This window comes from Martes martes, assembly GCF_963455335.1.
Source record: "Martes martes genome assembly, chromosome: 8".
NCBI classification, from domain to species: Eukaryota; Metazoa; Chordata; class Mammalia; order Carnivora; family Mustelidae; genus Martes; species Martes martes.
Window position 1 is genome coordinate 31,051,345 of NC_137895.1, and position 18,088 is coordinate 31,069,432.

The window sequence follows — 18,088 nt, forward strand, 5'->3', positions numbered from 1 at the left end:
TGAACTATATAGGCTCTTATTTAAAGCTGGGCCCTGTGATTGACAGCTAGATCTCACCCCTTCTTGCCTTTGCAAGAACATTGTTCAAGCAGTTGCCTCTCTTCTGGCCCACGTTGCCAGTTGCACCCTCCTGCTGTGTCATCCACATAGGCATATGGAAGGCTGTCCTTCAGCTTACAGAGAAACACCCCCCAACCCCGTCCTTGCCAATTGCTACCCCACTTTATTATTATTATTATTATTATTATTCGTTTATTTGCTCTCCTTTGAAGGACAACTCTTTAAAAGAGCTGTCACATTCACAGTTTCTAATTACTCTCTTATGTTCTCTTAAGCTCACTCCAGTTTGCCCTTTTCTACTACTTCAGCAAAAATGTTCTTGTTAGTGTCACCAGTGAGCTGTCTTCTGCCAAATCTAGGGGTCAGTTCTCCGTTCTCCTCTTACTTGACCTATTAGGAGTATTTGACATAGTTTGACCTCCTCCCCCAGGTAATTTTTCTTTTTTTAAACTTGGCTTCCTCCTATTCCTTTGGCTTCTCTCTCAAGCTCCCCAGCTCTTTTGTGAGTTCTAAATCTTCTGCCAGACCTCTTCCAGTTAGAGCACCATAGGACTCAATTCTTTGTTCTTTGTTCTGTTGGTCCTCACTCCCTGGATGGGCTCATCCACTCTTTTGAATGATGAATAAATTCCATTTATACATCAAAGGCTATCATTTATATATCTAGCACCAACCTCCCTTCTAAATCCAGATTCAAATATCATGACCTAGTATCCTCCCTAAGGTATCTCAAAGACATCTCCAATGTAGCACACTCAAAATTCAGCTCCTGATCTTCCCTCCAGGCCTTCTCTACCCTCAGCCTTCCCCATGTCAGTTGATGGCAACACCATCCTCCCATTTGTTCAAGCCAAAAGCCTTGGAGTCATCTTTGACTCTCAGATCACACTCCAGCTACCAAGAAAGCTTAGTGGTTGAGCCTGTAGGAGATACCCAGAATCTAAGGACTTCTGGTCAGTGCATTGCTACAACCCTTTCTTGCTTGGATTATAACAAGAGCCCCTAACTGGACTGTTTCTACCTATTGCTACCCTACAGCAATCACCAAAGCAATCAAAGTGATTTTTTAAAAAATATATATATTTTTTATTTATTTGAGAAAGAGACAGATAACAGCAGAGAGCACAAGTGGGAGGACAGGGAGAAGCAGGCTCCCATTGATCAGGGAGCCCAACATGGGGCTTGATCCCAGGACCCTAGGATCATGATCTGAGCCGAGGGCAGATATTTAAACCAACTGACTCACCCAGGTGTCCCCAAAGTCATTTTTTTTTTTAACAGTTACAGGTTCACAGCAAAATTGAGGGGAAAGTACAGAGGTTTCCCCCTTGCTCCCTGCCCCTACACAGGGCCAGAGTGGTGTATTTGTTATAGCTGATACCTCTACACGGATACGTCTTAATCATCCAAAGTCCATAGTTTGCACTAGGGTTTACCCTTGGTACTGTACATTCTGTGAGTTTGGACAGGGGGATAATGACATATCTACCGCTTTACAGAGTATTTTCACTGCCCTAAAAACCCTGTGTTCCACCTATTTATCCCTCCCCCTATAGCCTCTGGCAGCCACTTATTTTTTTGCTGTTTTGACAGTTTTGCCTTTTCCAGTAAGTCGCAATAGTTGGAATCGTAGCATATGTAGTCTTTTTGGATTGGCTTCTTTCATTTAATAATAATATGCCTTGAAGTTTCCTCTATGTCTTTCCATGGCTTGATAGCTCGTTTCTTTTAGTGCCGAGGAACATTCCATTGTCCAATATACCACGGTTTATTTATCCACCTATCAAAGAACATCCTGGTTTCTTCCAAGAAATCATTTGCACAATTTAGCCTTCATTTCATTCCAAGGGAGACATTGCTATTGAAGAGTGTGACCCCACAGTGCTGAAAGGAGCTTTAACCAAACCTAAACGGGGTTACTGCCAAACTAGGAGAACACATTAGTAAAACAATAAAAGGGTTTGAATTGTGTTTACAAGCCACTGTTTTCTCTGTAGGTAGCATTGTAGTCTCAGAAATTTCAGTAAATGGCCATCATCATTTGGTCCAGTGTAATATCTAGTTAGCATGCAGATATTAGTGGAAAATAATCCAGTTTTTTAAAAAAATATGTGGCAGCTGCATAAATAGGAAGGATTTCTAGCCATGCGCCGCTGGACTTTGTGTAACTTTAAGATGCTTTAAGTGACTGTTAACTCATAAAAGAACTCTCACATTTTAGGGTATCTTCACATCTTCATGCCTCTGCTCATGCTCTTTGTCTTCCTGGAATGCTTATCCTTTCCTTGTCAACTCTTGCAGACTCCTTGTCCTCCAGAAGCCAGCCAGAGTCACATTTTCTCTCTAGCTTTTCTTGGCACGGTCTTCCTGCCAAGGGTTCTCCTCACTAAGGTTAATGGATTAATTGCTTCTGCCTTTGTGTTCCCAAAGCATTTGTCACAGAGCGTGCACATTATTTATGTACCTGCCTGTGAGTTGCAAGGGCACCTTCATCACCTTTGTGTCTCTAGTGACTGGCACAGTCTCTGTCTCATACTATGTGCTCAATAAAATGGATTTGAATTTGAAACGTTGGACTCTTTTTTACCTTCATCACTGATTCATCCAGCAAATATTTATTAAGAACTTTTAATATGCAAGGTGCTATGTTACGGGCTACCAAGGTACTAAAAAAAGAGAACTGGATGCCTGATTTCTTAAAAACCTCAACTATAGTATAATATTCCTATTCGCTAAGAAAAATGTTTTCCCCTAGTAAATGCCTAAAAAAGCTATGATTAAAAACAATGATTCCTTTGATGTCTCATAAATGAGGTTAAATCCTGTCCTAGATCTAAAAATACATCTCTCTCCCTCACTTTGGTGTACTGTCCTACACTATTAGAATTAAAGCACTGCTCAGGTTTGCTGCTACTTGCCAAACAGTCTACACTTAAAATATAGAACGTCTCTTTTGGTGCCTTGAGGTATGAATTTTATACATTCCTAGTTTTTAGAAAATACCTCAAGTGGTAGATCTTTTACATGTTGCTGCACGTTCATTCCTAATTGCCATTAGGAAATTGGCTCTAGAAAGCATCTGACAAAAACGAACAGTAATGTCATAGAAATGAAAAATCCAAACCACATTTTAACTGGCAGTTTTTAAAAATTTGGTGAGCATACTTCAATTACTCAACATTGAATTGTATTTAAGCCAGTAGCATTTTTTTTTTTTTAATGTAGATGGTCTTTTCCACATTAAGGTGTAAGATGTAATAGCTTGAGTGATTACAGCTGTTAACTGGTCATCACCAGCAATCTTTCTGTTTTCATCTAGACTTGGATTATCACTTGCATTTATCTTCAACTACTCCTATTTAATCCTCTGGTGAAAACTAAAGGACTCTGCAGGAACCGTGTGACTGATGATGTAAAAGACGTTACAAAATTGGTAAGTAAGGAATGCTTTCAATAGCCGTGTTTTGTTTTGTTTTTCTTCCGTTTTTTTGAAAAACATTTCCCAAGTTAATATTTTTCCAAGACAAAGAAAGAAATCAATGAGTTATTGTAAAGGGTGTATAGAGAGCAGGCAGGGAGATATTTATGATCAAGGAGAATCTGTTGGTAACACTGATACCTCACTGCAGTGACTTTGTTTCTTGTTTTTTTTTCATCTCCGTCACAGGCAGTGAAGGACACTGGATGTCCTTCATCCAGTGTGCTGATGTGGCATACCACCTTGTTCCCCATTATCTCTCTAGTGGGTTTCTCAGTGTCTTATTTCCCTTCCATATGCCTTCCTTCTCTTCTCTAACAAGCCTAACAGAATAGACCTGAAATGGCCAATCTCCCCCTTCAACAGCATGAAGACCCCATCACATGTAGGTGGGTATGTGCTCCCTCTGGGAACATAGCTGGAGGAGTGATTTGTTACCCAAATGTTGAACAGACTCCTCTCCCACATTTGTCATGTTAGAACTCATCTCTCAGCAAAAGCCATTTTACACTGGTGCCCCTTGGTCATGACATGTTTCTCATCTCTCAGCAAAAGCCATTTTACACTGGTGCCCCTTGGTCATGCCATGTTTCTCTTAAAAGGCATACCATGGCATGAGAGAGAATACAGCATCTGGAACGCGTTCTTCCCAGCTCTTCTGAACTAGGGGAGATTTTACATGCCCATTTGAGCTACAAGGTGTGATTTCAGGGTGAGCACACTTTGAGAAGCATTTTTGTTAAGTGCCCAGTTCAAAGCAGCCAAGTGGCATTCTGTTATTTGAAAATTGTCTAGAGCACAGAGATGATACAAACATAGGGAAGAAATAAAGGTCGTGATACGGAAAAAAGAAAGAAAATTGTTTTTGTTGAGATATTTGTCTTCCCTACTCTTGATCTATATTTCCTGGTTTATGTTTTATTTGGGGCTTATAGCCAAACTTCAAAACAGAAGTTTAATTCTATGGTCCGAGTCTTTCTGACTTAGCCTCAATGCAGTTAGAAACAGACACACACACACCACAGACATGCACGCAATTTAGGTGGATTCCTTAGAAGGATGCCCAGAGGATCCAAGTTTGAAAAGTATTCTGTGACGCAGTATTCTGTGATGAAGATCTATCAACACGTTTCATTTGAGGGGCTGGTGACCAAAGCAAAGGAGCATTTGCTTGTTACACGCCCAGCTTAGGGAGTGAGTGGGGAAAGTTTTTTGTTTCTTAAAGGTTTTATATACTTATTTAAGAGGGAAGCAAGTACAAGCACAGAGAGGGACAGAGAGAGAGGCAGAGAATCTCAAGCAGATTCCGCACTAAGCACAGACTCTGCACTAAGCCCCAAGGTGGGGCTCCGTATCAAAACCCTGAGATCATGACCTGAGCTATAACCAAGAGCCGGACGCTCAACGAACTGAGCCACCCAGGCACTCCTGCTTTATTTTGTTTTCAAAGACTGCAGAGCATAGATCTCTCCCTCGACTTATTAATCTGTGACCCAAGAAGCTATACTTACTGCAAAGAAAATATGGGGCATCTGGGTAGCTCAGTCAGTTAAGCACCTGCCTTCGGCTCAGGTCATGATCCCAGGGTTGTGGGATCAAGCCCCACGTTTGGCTCCCAGCTTAGCGGGGAACCTGCTTCTCCCACTTCCCCCTGTTTCTGCTTTCTCTCTCTCTCAAATAAGTAAGTAAATAAGTAATAAAAAGAAAATATATGTTTATATTGTAATTTTTATATTGGTAAAAAGTTGCTCACTAAACGTTTGTTCAGTGAATGAAGACCTGATGTGCTTCACTGTGGTAAGCATTATGGTCCCCTGTGGTGCTTATTAAAATTAAAGGTATCTGGGCTGCCCTCTAAGAAACGAATACAATGACAGATCTGAGGAAGGGCTCCAGGCATCTACATTTTAAAGAAATTTCTGAAAGGATTATTTAAGAGCTACTGCTCTAGGTGGTCTGTTGGGTCTCCAAAATTTGGAGACATAAGTGTCTTGATCCTAATTTAGTCCCAGTTCTTATTTTGACTAGCTTTATCTATGTTACATAAATTTAGAGGGATCTCAGATTAATGTGAGTCTCAAAAATATGCTTAAAGTAGTTCACAACGGGGAAATTACAGCTCTCATGGGTCTGCGAGTATAACTGTGGAACTGAGGATGATCGATGGAAATCTGCAGTTATCCTAGGGAGCAAATGTCAAGTACATTGGCAATGAACTGTAGTTGGAAGATGATGGTATATTTGACCACAGGCCAGGCATATTCAAAATTAACATGGTCTTTAAGAAAAATTACTTATATGTACTATTACTTGCTAAGTGTTTAAGGAAAACTACTTAATGAGCATTACTTCCTGTGAAATGTCGAACCAGTATTTTCGAGAGGCATAAGTAGATATTACAAGCACCTTCCAAGATTTCCATCCTTGTCTTTGACCATCTGTTTATTCTCAGTCTGTTACCTGTCTGCTGATACAATGAAAAATGGCAAGAACCATTACAGAGAAAGAAGAGCCTGTAAAAGGGATATTCATTAATATTGACACTAAAGGATAAATCCTCACCCCAAGGGCAAATGTGAAATCATTAGACTGAAAATAGAGGGTTTTTTCCTCCCTTCCAGCAACTGACTCGGGAAAATTTTTTAATTTCAAGGGTTGACTTAGTGAAATAAGTGTGTTTACTTTGGATTATTGAGAAAAAAAATCAAGTTAATAAAAAATAGAACTCACCAGGGGTGACTGGGTGCCTCAGTCAGTTGGACGTTCGATTCTTGGTTTCTGCTCAGGTCTTGGTCTCAGAGTTGTGAGACCGAGCCCCGTGTTGGGCTCCACACTGGGTGCAAAATCTGTTTAAGAGTCTTCCTCCCCCCAAAAATAGGACTCAGTTTACTTCTAATTGAATAAAGACCTACATAATTCGCAACCTGTATTTCATAGAGTAGGAAATAGGAGAATAATCTCTGACCTCAAAATGTTCATAATCTAGTTTGAGAGATAAATCATCTCCATAAAAATATAAATGCATATCACTAATACCACAATACATGATACATGGATGCCATTTAAAAAATTTCATGTAGGATCAACCTGTGCCGATACATTGGTTAAGGAATGGATTTTGGAATTTGGTAGACCTGAATTTAAATCCCAGCTTTTTGACCTTAAATAACTACCTTTCTGAATCTCAATTTCTACATCCCAATTTTGTCTTAGAGATTAAATAAAAGAATGTATATATGATGTTTCTTATCACAGTTATTGTCCTTTAACTTCTTTGGGCCTCAGTTTCCTTATCAGTATTAGGATTAATAGTACATCATAGAGTGATTATAAGGATCGAATCAGTAGAACAGTGTTAGGAACACAGCAAGTGCCTGCTACATATTAGCTATTAGTAGTGGTAAAAGTGGTGTTGTGGGATCAGAGGATCCTGGAGCTGAAAGGAAATTTAGAGACAATCTGGACAAACTATTTTTAAAAAAATAGGGGTGCCTGGGTGGCTCAGTTGGTTAAGCAACTGCCTTCAGCTCAGGTCATGATCCCAGATTCCAGGGATCGAGTCCTGCATCAGGCTCCCAGCACCATGGGGAGTCCACTTCTCCCTCTGACCTTCTCCTCTCTCATGCTCTCTCTCACCCTATCTAATAAATAAATAAAATCTTAAAAAAAAGAAAAAAAGAAAAACTGAGGAATGCCTGTGTGGCCCAGTGGGTTAAGCCTCTGCCTTTGGCTCAGGTCGTGATCCTAGGGTCCTGGGATCCAGTCCTTCATGGGGCTCCTTGCTCAGCGGGCAGCCTGCTTCTCCTTCTTCCTGCTACTCCCCCTGCTTGTGCTCTCTTCTCTCTCTCTGATAAATAAATAAAATCTTTAAAAAGTTAATAAATAAGGAAACTGAGACCCAGGAATGGTGAAGCCCAGCTCCGGGTCCCATTACCAATGCAGTGCCTTCTACGACAGTAGTTTTCAGACTGGCTCCTAGAGCTCACACAGCCATTCAGCCTTCATTTGTGTCTCTGGATTTCCAAATAAAACTTAATGTGGAAAAAAGAATCAGCTGAAAAAATGTCGGAAGTCACTGCTATAAACCAACATGTGTAGGATATCATTTGAGAATCATTCATTTGCAGTGTTTTAGGGTACTTACTGAAAGTACAGCTGACAGGGCTCCCACTCAGCTTGTGAAGATGGGGTGTTTCCAGCTAGCGTCCTGCGTGGTAGGGATCTGCATGTAAGTTTCAGAACTGCTTAGGTGATCATACTTCTAATGTGGGGGTTTTTTCGTTTTGGGGTTGGGGGGAACAGAACAAAAAAAACAAAATTGTGTTCTCATCCTTAGCCTAAAACTCATTAATCTAATTCAGTGACAATGAGTGACTTCTGAGTTCCACAGATACAGAGAATCACGGCCTCTCTCTCAAGTACCATGGGGCAATTCCATGATGATACTTTGTCAATTCGAACCTTCTAGAGTAATTCAGTAATGCCCTGACTCAAGGAGGTTACATAGAACAAGAGGGATTTGCTTTACAGGCATAACCTTGGTACATTCTGTTAGAGAGAAACAAAGTAGATTGCCTACCTTTCTTACCTTGTGCTCCCAGTAATCTCTTTGACTGAAGTCCTTTCTTTGCAGTCTCTACCAGTTCCTTCTCTGTATTAAGTGTCAGCTGGTACCGTGCCCAGAGACCTGAAGTCTGTTTGCTTGGGGTGATTCTCATGTCACAGAAGTACATGATTTATGACCTTACTGTCATTTTGTTGTTGTTGTTCTTTTAATTTCTTCTTGGACACTTTGTGCTGCCCCTACAGTCCCCATGGTTTTCATTTGAAATCTCTCTGGCATGTTTGCTCAGCATAATAGTTCCATTTATTGATAGAACATTTTGCTTTGTTTCTAAAAAATGTTGTAAGACTTGTTTTAAATGGCAAACTCAGACCTACCTAAGGAAAGGGTCAAGGATCTGGGAAGAGATGAAGCAAACTTTAAAATTTGTGGTCTGTGGGACAATGAGGCTGCAGATTTAACGGTTGTGTTATAGAAGGGGGCATCTGATTATTGAAATAGTTCAAATTGGTTTTTCCTTTTGTTCTTTGTATTGATGCCTTCATTTGCAATCAGTTTTCTTTCATTTGGGGGAATTTAATTAAAGGTGACTGTGTTACTTTTTAAAAACCTTTTTGTTTTAAATATCTATTGAGTAATCATTTTTCTTCCTCAAAATGTTTAAGGCAGGTTGCTATCCCAGCCCCATCTTATAAAGGTGAAATTACTCTGTCTTTTCCAGGTCAGTCTACAAATCAGAAGAGAATTAAAACTCAGGAATTCATGGTTTTCCTGGTCTTTTGATAGGCACTTACTTGAACACATGCCTCTTAGAGTTTAACATAATGGGAGATATAAAAATACCTCAAATAAGTTTCACTTTGGACAGTTTTGAATAATTTCTGATTTTTTATTCTTCTTCAAGTACAATATTTTTCAAATAGAATTACCACTGCCTTAAAATGAAGTTTTGGAGTCTCAGTGTTTTTGCATTTCTAGATGAATTCTGAGCTTTTCTAAGCATAGCTTCTCTTTAAAAGCAGAAATCTCAGGGGCACCTGGGTGGCTCAGTTGGTTAAGGGGCTGTCATTGGCTCAGGTCATGATCCCAGGACCCCGTGTCAGGCTCCCTGCTCAGTGGGGAGTCTGCTTCTCTCTCTGCCTCTCCTCCTTGCTTATGCTCTCTCTCTCTCAAATAAATAAATAAATAAAATTTTTAAAAGAAACTTTTAGTAAAAAATAATAATAATAAAAGCAGAAATGTCAGAGGCGCCTGGGTGGCTCAGTCAGTTAAGCCTCTGACCCTGGATTTCGTCTCAGGTCATGATCTCATTCATGGTCATGAAAGCGAGTCCTTACAGCTGGCTCTGCCCTCTGCAGACTCTTTCTCTCCCTTACCCCGCTTGCATGCTCTTTCTCTATCTCTCTCAATATATCTTTAAAAATAAAAAGATAAAATTAAAGCAGAGATCTCTTAGGGTGCCTGTGTGGCTCATTCGGTTAAGCATTCAACTCCTGATTTCAGCTCAGGTCATGATCTCAGGGTTGTGAGACTGAGCCCTGAAGCAGGCTCCAGGCTGAGCGCAGAGCCTGCTTAAGGTTCTCTCTTTTTCCCTTCCGTCTGCCCTTCCCCCCACTTGTGCCTGCATTCATTCTCTTTCTCTCTCTCTCTCAAAAATTAAATAAAAGCAGAGGTTTCTCACAGTTTTTCGGGTTTCCCTTTTCTATTTTGGACCCTTGAAGAATAATGGTTTGATAGCTGGATAGTTTTTAAAGTTTATTTTTATTAGTTAGCTACACTTAGCCAACTAATTTCTTCTCCTGCAGTTAGTAGAGCTTTCCTTTTCTATTTGGAAGTAAATTTTGGACTTGCAGTGTTCAAAGAAAAGACAGAAGTGTATTGCAAATAATATTTGTAAAAACTGACAAATGTCCTGTTATATTACCAGATGTGGGAGTCTTAATTTTTTTTAAAAGATTTTATTTATTTATTTGGCAGACAGAGATCACAAGTAGGCAGAGAGGCAGAGAGAGGGGGGGAAGCAGGCTCCCTGCTGAGCAGAGAGCCCGATGCGGTGCTCAATCCCAGGACCCTGAGATCATGACCTGAGCCAAAGGCAGAGGCTCCAACCCACTGAGCCACCCAGGCACCTGAACGCAGAGGTTTTAATCCACTGAGCCACCCAGGTGCCCGAGAGTCTTAATTTTGAAGAAGAAAGTCATTCTTCCTTTATAGGATGAATCACTTAGGTGCTATGGCTCCTGCTCCTTGACTTTTTAAAGCAATAGTTACTGTGTGAGTAACTAGGAACCATGCAAAGCATTTTATTTGGATTCTGTCCTTTAATCATTACAAACCTAGGAGGTAATTATTTTTACCCTTGGTTTATTGATTAGGAAGCTGAGACCTAGTGATAAGTAACCTGACCATCCTTACTTGGAAATAGGAAACCGAGTGGAGAATTCACACCCATAACTACCTGTCTTTGGAACACACGAACCTAGTTCATAATTTACAATGTCTTAATTTAAGATTTAAATGTCAACTGCAGTTTAAGAATTATCATTGTAGGAATTTTATTTCCTAGGTAGTAGTCATCTTATGATTAAGAAGTGATCATATTGTAGATGTTCTTTCAATCTGTTTTTAATACTTTATTATTATTTTTTGGGGGAGATGAATCCTTTAACTATTTAGGTATTTTTCACTGAGAAAAGAGGATTCAGAAAAGTCTTGTAAAATTGTCATCTTAATTTTTTTTTTAAATCTCTGCATTATCATCAAAAAACAAACACCTTTGAGAACTAAAGACAGTTGTCCTATTGCGTTACATTGTTAGTATCAACAGGGGATGACTTATAAGGAAAACTAAAAAAGCAAAAAGCTTTTTCCTGCATTTTTTCTGAAAACCAGCATTGCACTAAGCGGCTATACATGAGTGAGGTGGGATATTTAAATATAAGCATAGATATTCTTCCCCCCTCCCCCCCAAAGCAGTGATTCTTAAACTTATCTGGGTCTGATGAGACTCTGGAAACTGTGGACTCTTTCCCTAGAGACATGCACTTAGGCACAACGTATTATGTACAGTACCAAGGGAATCAGGAGTTACTGCTACTGTATTTTGATTCTTCCCTTGCACTGAGGAGAAACAACTGAGACAAGGAAGGGTCTCGGCAAAGATGTCCAAGAAGCCACTGCCTGCGTGAGATTTAGAGACCTCAGTGACATTTGAACCATGAGATCCAAAGATTTTAGATTAGTGATCTAGAGAAGGCATTAAGTGTTCTCACGTTGAGTTTTTTTTCTTCTGAGTCCAAATACCTTTAGGACCTGGTATGTAGCCAGTATCTGTTTGGTGTCAAAAGACTTTTTCTTGGCTGAGTTTTCAGCATTTCTGCATGCTTTTCCCTTATGTGTTTGGTTTTGTTTTTGTACTTCCCAGTGTCACCGAGTATGGTCAATCCTAAAGATACCCAATGGGGCCCATCTAGTAGAATGAGCCCATCATAAAGTGACCTGTTTTTGCAGTTTTATGCATTTTACAGTCTAGCATAGTATTGACATCTTCATATGCCAAACCACAAAAGCTCATTGGGATAATTTGCCTTTTGGCAAAATTCACCATCAATTAACTTCCTTTTTGTTTTTTGTTTTTGGACCTGAACTTATTTTACCAGAATGGATTTGTTTTTAAAATCTATAGTTTTGATTACTCATCCATTTAACCCTCCCAATAGGCTACTTCCCTCAAATCTAAACCTCATTTCTGGTTTTTTTGGCTTCCAGTCTCTAGATAAATATTTAATTCATGTTCAGCACTTTTCTAGTGGTCTTCTAAACTGTTCCTGGCCTCTGTTCTATCCTTGGTCCAATCCATATCTTCCAGACCAGTCTTCCTGAATTTACTGTCCTGATCCCTCCGTGTTCAGTATAGCACCACTACTTCCATGATAAAGGTAGATCAGACTACATTTTTAGTAATTACCTAGTTCACTCCCTTTATTTTACAGACAAGTGGTAAAAGTTCATCAGAGAGGAAATGAGGCAGAAGTGACTTGGTGGATTTGGTGGTAGAATATGTCCTACTGAACTTCACTACCTCCCATTTGGCCTCCTTAGCCCAACATTTAAGTCCTTCTCTAATGTGGTTTTATTGACATATTTCCTGTCTCTTACGTTCCGGAATCTGATTTATCTGCCCGTGGTCTCCTGAACACACCTGTGCTTTCCCATGTGTTTGTCTTTGCATATGACCCCTTCTCCATCTAGAATGTCCCACACTCTTGCATTTAATATAAACTCATCTTTGTGTACATACCGTGCTTAAGCACCAGGTGTTTTAAATGAGTTGTTAGTCCTTATTTGGTCTTTATAAATTCACTGGCTAGATTTTGTTATGATTCCCATATTACACATTAAAGCAGATTAAGTAACTTGCCAAGATCTGAGTTAACATGCAGAAGGGCCTGGATCTACCAGTGTGTCCCCAGAACCTGTGCCATGACTCCTCCATCAAACTAACTGAAAGGAACATCTTCTAAATCCCAAAGGCTCCCTCCCTCTACAGACCTTCTGTAATGATCAATGTATATCAAAGAAGCTGAATTTATCACAAAGTTATTTGTGCTCTCTGAGGGCTCTTCAACACACTACCAAGCACTTAGAAAGTCATACAATAATTCATGAAGCAACCATAAAAATCTATAGCTTGACTTCTTAAGTTCTTTTCCAAATGTAACTGGAAAGGAACCAATGTCAGCCAAGAGAGTAATGAAAGGAGACTGCTCTGTAGAGGACAGTGCTGAGCCAGGCACTGAGGGCCAGGTGTGTATCCTCCCTCCGTTGGGAACTCCTGATGTCTGCTACCAGTTAGCCCCTCTGTGCCTCCGTGTCTTCATGTATAAAATAGGCTTAAAAGTATATATCTCATGAGGTTGTGGCAAAGAGTGTATATATGAAAACTTGTTTTAATTGCAGAGCATTTTTCAAAAACAGTATTTTCATCCCATTGGAAATTAAAATCTTAATAAATCAGTTTAAGGCAGAAATTATTATTATATACCGCCCCCCAAGTGTAAGGTATGGAGATTTCAGTGTGTTTCAGTAAGCTGACTTCTTTCAACTGATTGTTTTTTAAAAGATCTTATTTATTTATATGACAGAGAGAAAGACATCACAAGTAGGCAGAGAGGCAGACAGAGAGAGGGGGAGAAGCAGGCTTCCCGCTGAGCAGATAGCCCGACACGGGGCTCAATCCCAGGACCCTGAGACCATGACCTGAGCTGAAGGCAGAGGCCCAACCCCCCTGAGCCACCCAGGTACCCCTCAACTGATTTTTCTATATAAATTACTAATAAAATGGAATTGGCCACATAGCCCTTAAATTATTTTATGCTCCTTAGGTTTATGTATACTCAGGTCCTTAGCTTTCTGAATACTCATTCTGTCAATTTTATATGGGTAGATATATATAATGTAAATTCTTAAGGAGGGGCTAGATTGTCAAACAGGTGATGTTCAGAACACCTGCCACTTCTTGTCATGTTTCTCCATCTGGAATGGCTTTAGTTTACATGGTTGGTTCATGACATAATGAAATGTTGCTGCTCAGTCTAATTCCAGTGTTTCTACCTGCAGAAGTGTCAGCTGTGTCTTTGCCAGGAGGGCTTACATAAAATGACTGGGTCATTTTGCTTTTCAAAGATGAGCATGAAGATCCAAAGACAAAGAAAATTTAGAAGCCTGGCGGGAAATTTGACCGAGAGGAAGAAAGTACCCAGGACAAACGTGCAGAGAGTAGAAATGTGTAGTAGAACAGCAGTGGCAAGGGAGGCACTCCTGTCAGAGATTTGAGTTCTAGTCCATACTTTACAAGCAAGTAACTGTGGTCTGGTTAATTACTTGACCTCTTTGAGCATCAAGTTCCTCGTCTTTTCGATAGAGATAATATGTGACAGGGATTGGAAGACTGGATGTGATCATGCAACATAAGCCCTTGTTGAACACAGTACCTGGCGCATATTGAGAAAATATTAGGCTTGAGACTCAGGTGAGTGTGAGGTGGTGCCATTAGAGGGAGAATGGTCGTAAGCACAAAGGGATCAGTTACTACCTTGGCTTCCTTCTGACTCACTTAGGCATTTGCCTGTATTCCTTTCTCACCAAATTCTTCCCAGATTCTAGAAGCTATTGGCATGGCCAGGAAGAAGCCTACAGGTTATGTTATGGGAGACTTGTCAGAGGTGACCTAGTCCGGCAAGCATGAGCTAGATCTAGCTTAATATGGGGAAGAGCAAAGATTTCAGAGAAAGGATGAAGGGGAAGATCTGCAAAAGTAGGGGAGACTTACTAAAGACGTAATTAGTGCAAAAATCACCATATATTGTCTTAAGACTCATGGTCTAAATCAGTTGTTGGCTCTATGTAGCTGGAAATTTGCATTTGTGGTGGTATGAGAGAGCTGGTGCTATATGTAGGAAAGGAGATAAGGGAACCTAGAACTCTGTGACATGCCAAGATCTATACCTGGGAAGTCAATTGCCTGTATATCCCTCAATACAGCGAATGGATTGTCTATGATGTGTTTGGCACATGAAGTTATCTCGGTTTGTAAATTGGCTATTTGACATGGGTACTTTCATCTCCCATTTTATAGATGAGAGAAAGAAACCAAAGTACAGAATTTATCCTGATTTTGATCGTTGTATGATTGTTGTGTATGAGAATATATAAGGTATTAAGGGATGATGGGATATCAAATTACCAAATAAATCCCAAATGGTTCAGGGAAAAAAGTTCTTTGTTCTGTACTTACTACAAAAGAATTTGTGACTTTTTTCAAAATAAAAACAAATTAAGAAAAATTAAAACAACAACAACAACAACAAAACCCCAAAGTACAGAATTTAGATTTGGTTCTAGGTCAGGTGTTTGTTCAACACACATGCCACAGTGACTGACGAAAACATGTTAGATATTTTTTAAAAGCCTTTAAAAGAAGCTAGGTAGATATTTGAGACATTTCTAATGTTCAGGCCTATGTAAGCAGATTACATTATCTCACAGAACTGAATCTCTACAAATTATTTGTTAGAAAGCATTTGCATTTCATGAGTAGTAGTGTTCTTTTGAGGTTGCACCGACATTTTTTTCTAGGATCAAGTTCTCAAACTTGGATCAGAATCACCTGGAGGACTTAAGATTCAGTAGGGCTGATGTGGCATGAGAGTTTGCATTTTTAGTGGTTCCCTGGTGATGTTGATATAGCACTTTGAGAACCACTGACCAAAAAAACCAAAACAAAACATTGTATTACTGATTCTTTGGTGAAACAGTAGGAGAACAGTCCTGGGAGGGAATCCCAAGACCACAGATAGAAACTGAAATTTAGATGTTTCCAAAACCCACTGGATTATACTTATTATTGAATTTGGGGACTAAAAGACTTGTATTATTACTGTATTTTTGGAGAGTGCTTTTGATTACAAAAGGAAATCAAGAAAAGGTAAATACTGAAATACAGTGATAATTTAAAAATAATATAATAGGTTTGTATGTATTTTTCTCCCACTAAAAACAATACTAATTGCTATGTATGAATTTTCTCATGGATTTTTTTTCCTTTTTTTTCCTTCTTTTCTTGGTCTCTGTAGGTGGCAAATCTTCCAAAAGACTATAAGATAGCCCTCAACTATGTCCCCGGGATGGATGTTTTGGTGAGTAAAATGTACATTTCTGAGTTCCTTTTTAGTAGCTGATAAAAGGGATGGGATCATTCTATTGAGACACGGAATTATCGCCCATTTAGAAGTTAGCTAATGCTCAGTATTTGAAGAAAGTACCCTTGGAATTCAACTTGCATGGTTTTTATTTTTGTTTTATCCTCAAGTAAATGCTAAACTTTACTTATGGGTAAGCTTTTCAGTACATGTTGTCTTAGACCTGTACTTCTAAAGGAAATAAGACCATCTTCCTTAGAGCTAGCCACAGATTTCTCTTTCCTGTAGCTTCCTCCTAAAAGCTTGAGTGTGAAATTAGGCAAATTCTTTGCATATTCTGCGAAGGTCCTTTATAAGTCTTTTTCCTATTTAATTTGAGACCATAATGTATTAGTCAATAGATTTTGTGAAATTTACAATATAAATAGGAGGTTATGATTATAAATATGCTTTTATTACTGCAACCAAGAAATTTTAATTATTTTTCTGATTACAAATTACCAGAATTCATACATGAAGAAATCTTGCAGGCATAGAGATGCCTACATACCCACCACGTAGTTTGTTAAACCTTACCATGGTGCAGTATTTGCTTCAAATCTATTTTCTAGTTAAACATTATAAATATTACTAAAGACCCTTGTATTGCCTCTTTCTTGTCTCCACGAATCCCCACTTTGTTCTTATACACAATTTGACTATTAGGAACAAGTCTTCTGAGCTGGAATTTTCATCCCACTACATGTTTTCATGGCTTGGCATAAGGATAGCGTCTTCTGGGGTTGTGCTAGAGCAATAATGCGAAGTAGCCCCACCTGCTCTTTTTCATTTACTGCAAATCTGTACTCATACTGAAGTTACTGTATTTTTGCACAGTTTCATACTTGATAGCATTATACCATATTTACCACTTTGCAACTTCTGTTTTGCAACATAGGTTTGACAGGCACTGATCCATGTTGATTCATTTTAACTGTTGTATTGTATTCCTTGAGTTAAACTTAAAATCATTTGGGTGACTCTGCGAGTAGACCTCTTTCCATGACTTATGGAATACTTATTACAGACCCACTTGGTGCAAGCTATCTCAGGCTTTGCATACTTTTTGTGGATTAGCCAATCAATTCATTGTTACCAGCTGAATTATGTTAAACCCATGGCTAAGTGCTTATGCTTAAAAAGTCTTTCAAAGACAGACTCTAAGGCTGTCATTTCAAGAGAATGTCAGAGGCCTATTTCTTTTCCGTAGGAAAGTAAGCATTTAAGTTAGCATGAGCTATCTAAAGTTCCTTAGAACGTGTATCTTCATGCTGAACCAGATAGCCTCAAGTCTAGGTCAGTGTCTGTCCCGTTGAATTAGGGACAGGAATAGGAATGTAAAATCATAGCAGACTGGAAATTAATTAATCTAATCATTCAGTTACTCAGGGAACAAGCACAGCATTTGTTTAGGAAAAAAAGAAGAGCCAGCATCTTACCAGATACTTTAAGAAACAAACATATCACCTAGCCTTGTGTGCAAAGCACTTTAATAATAATTAAGTGAGGGGGATCAAAGGGGCCTTTTTATTACTTTTTATTACTTGGTGGTGAGGGTACATATTGAATGGAGCACTGGGTGTGGTGCATAAACAATGAATGCTGGAACACTGAAAAGAGATTTAAAAAATACATTAAAAAAAAGAAACTTCAGGTCATCTGACATTTAACCTTGGGTTACAGTATATAAGTATCTAAATAATTACAATAGCAAGGGCAAGAGAAGGTATTCTTTTTTTTTTCAATTTAAAAAATTTTTTTATTATTATTTTTTTAATAATTTATTTGAGAGAGGCAGAGGGAGTGAGAAAGGGAGAAGCCGACTGAGCAGGGAACCTAGTGTAAGACTCGATCCCAGAACTCTGAGATCATAACCTAAGCTGAAGGCAGACACTTAACTGACTCAGCCACCCAGGGGCCCCAAGGGAAGGTGTTCTAAGTGAAACATTTAAGTAATAAAGATGTACTCTGCCCTGACTGGAGAAGCATTTAGTTGTGTGATTGCCAAACTGACTCAAAGAAATCATGCAGCTCTTAATGTTAAACTGAAAATAACAAAATAGATTATTTTGTGCTGGTATAATCATAGATTATGCTAAATCACAGTTTTCAGTATGGGCTGATGGTAGTAAGAGCCAAACTTGTAAAAATAAAGCTGATTCATTGCCACATTTTTTTTCGTGTTTCTGTAATTGAGAAAAGTCCACTATTATTTGATCTTGGCATACTGTCCTGGCACAACTGGAA

General features: G+C 39.1%; 1 protein-coding gene across 2 annotated transcripts in view; it reads left to right on the forward strand.

Moving 5' to 3' along the window:
* Window positions 1-18,088, forward strand: part of KITLG (KIT ligand) — an 85,182-nt gene that overhangs the window by 29,914 nt on the left and 37,180 nt on the right. For both annotated transcript variants that reach the window (XM_080810332.1, XM_080810333.1), the window contains exons 2-3: window positions 3,380-3,493; window positions 15,737-15,799. In XM_080810332.1, coding sequence (XP_080666458.1) covers window positions 3,380-3,493; window positions 15,737-15,799 — 177 coding nt within the window. The remainder of the gene's footprint in view (window positions 1-3,379; window positions 3,494-15,736; window positions 15,800-18,088) is intronic.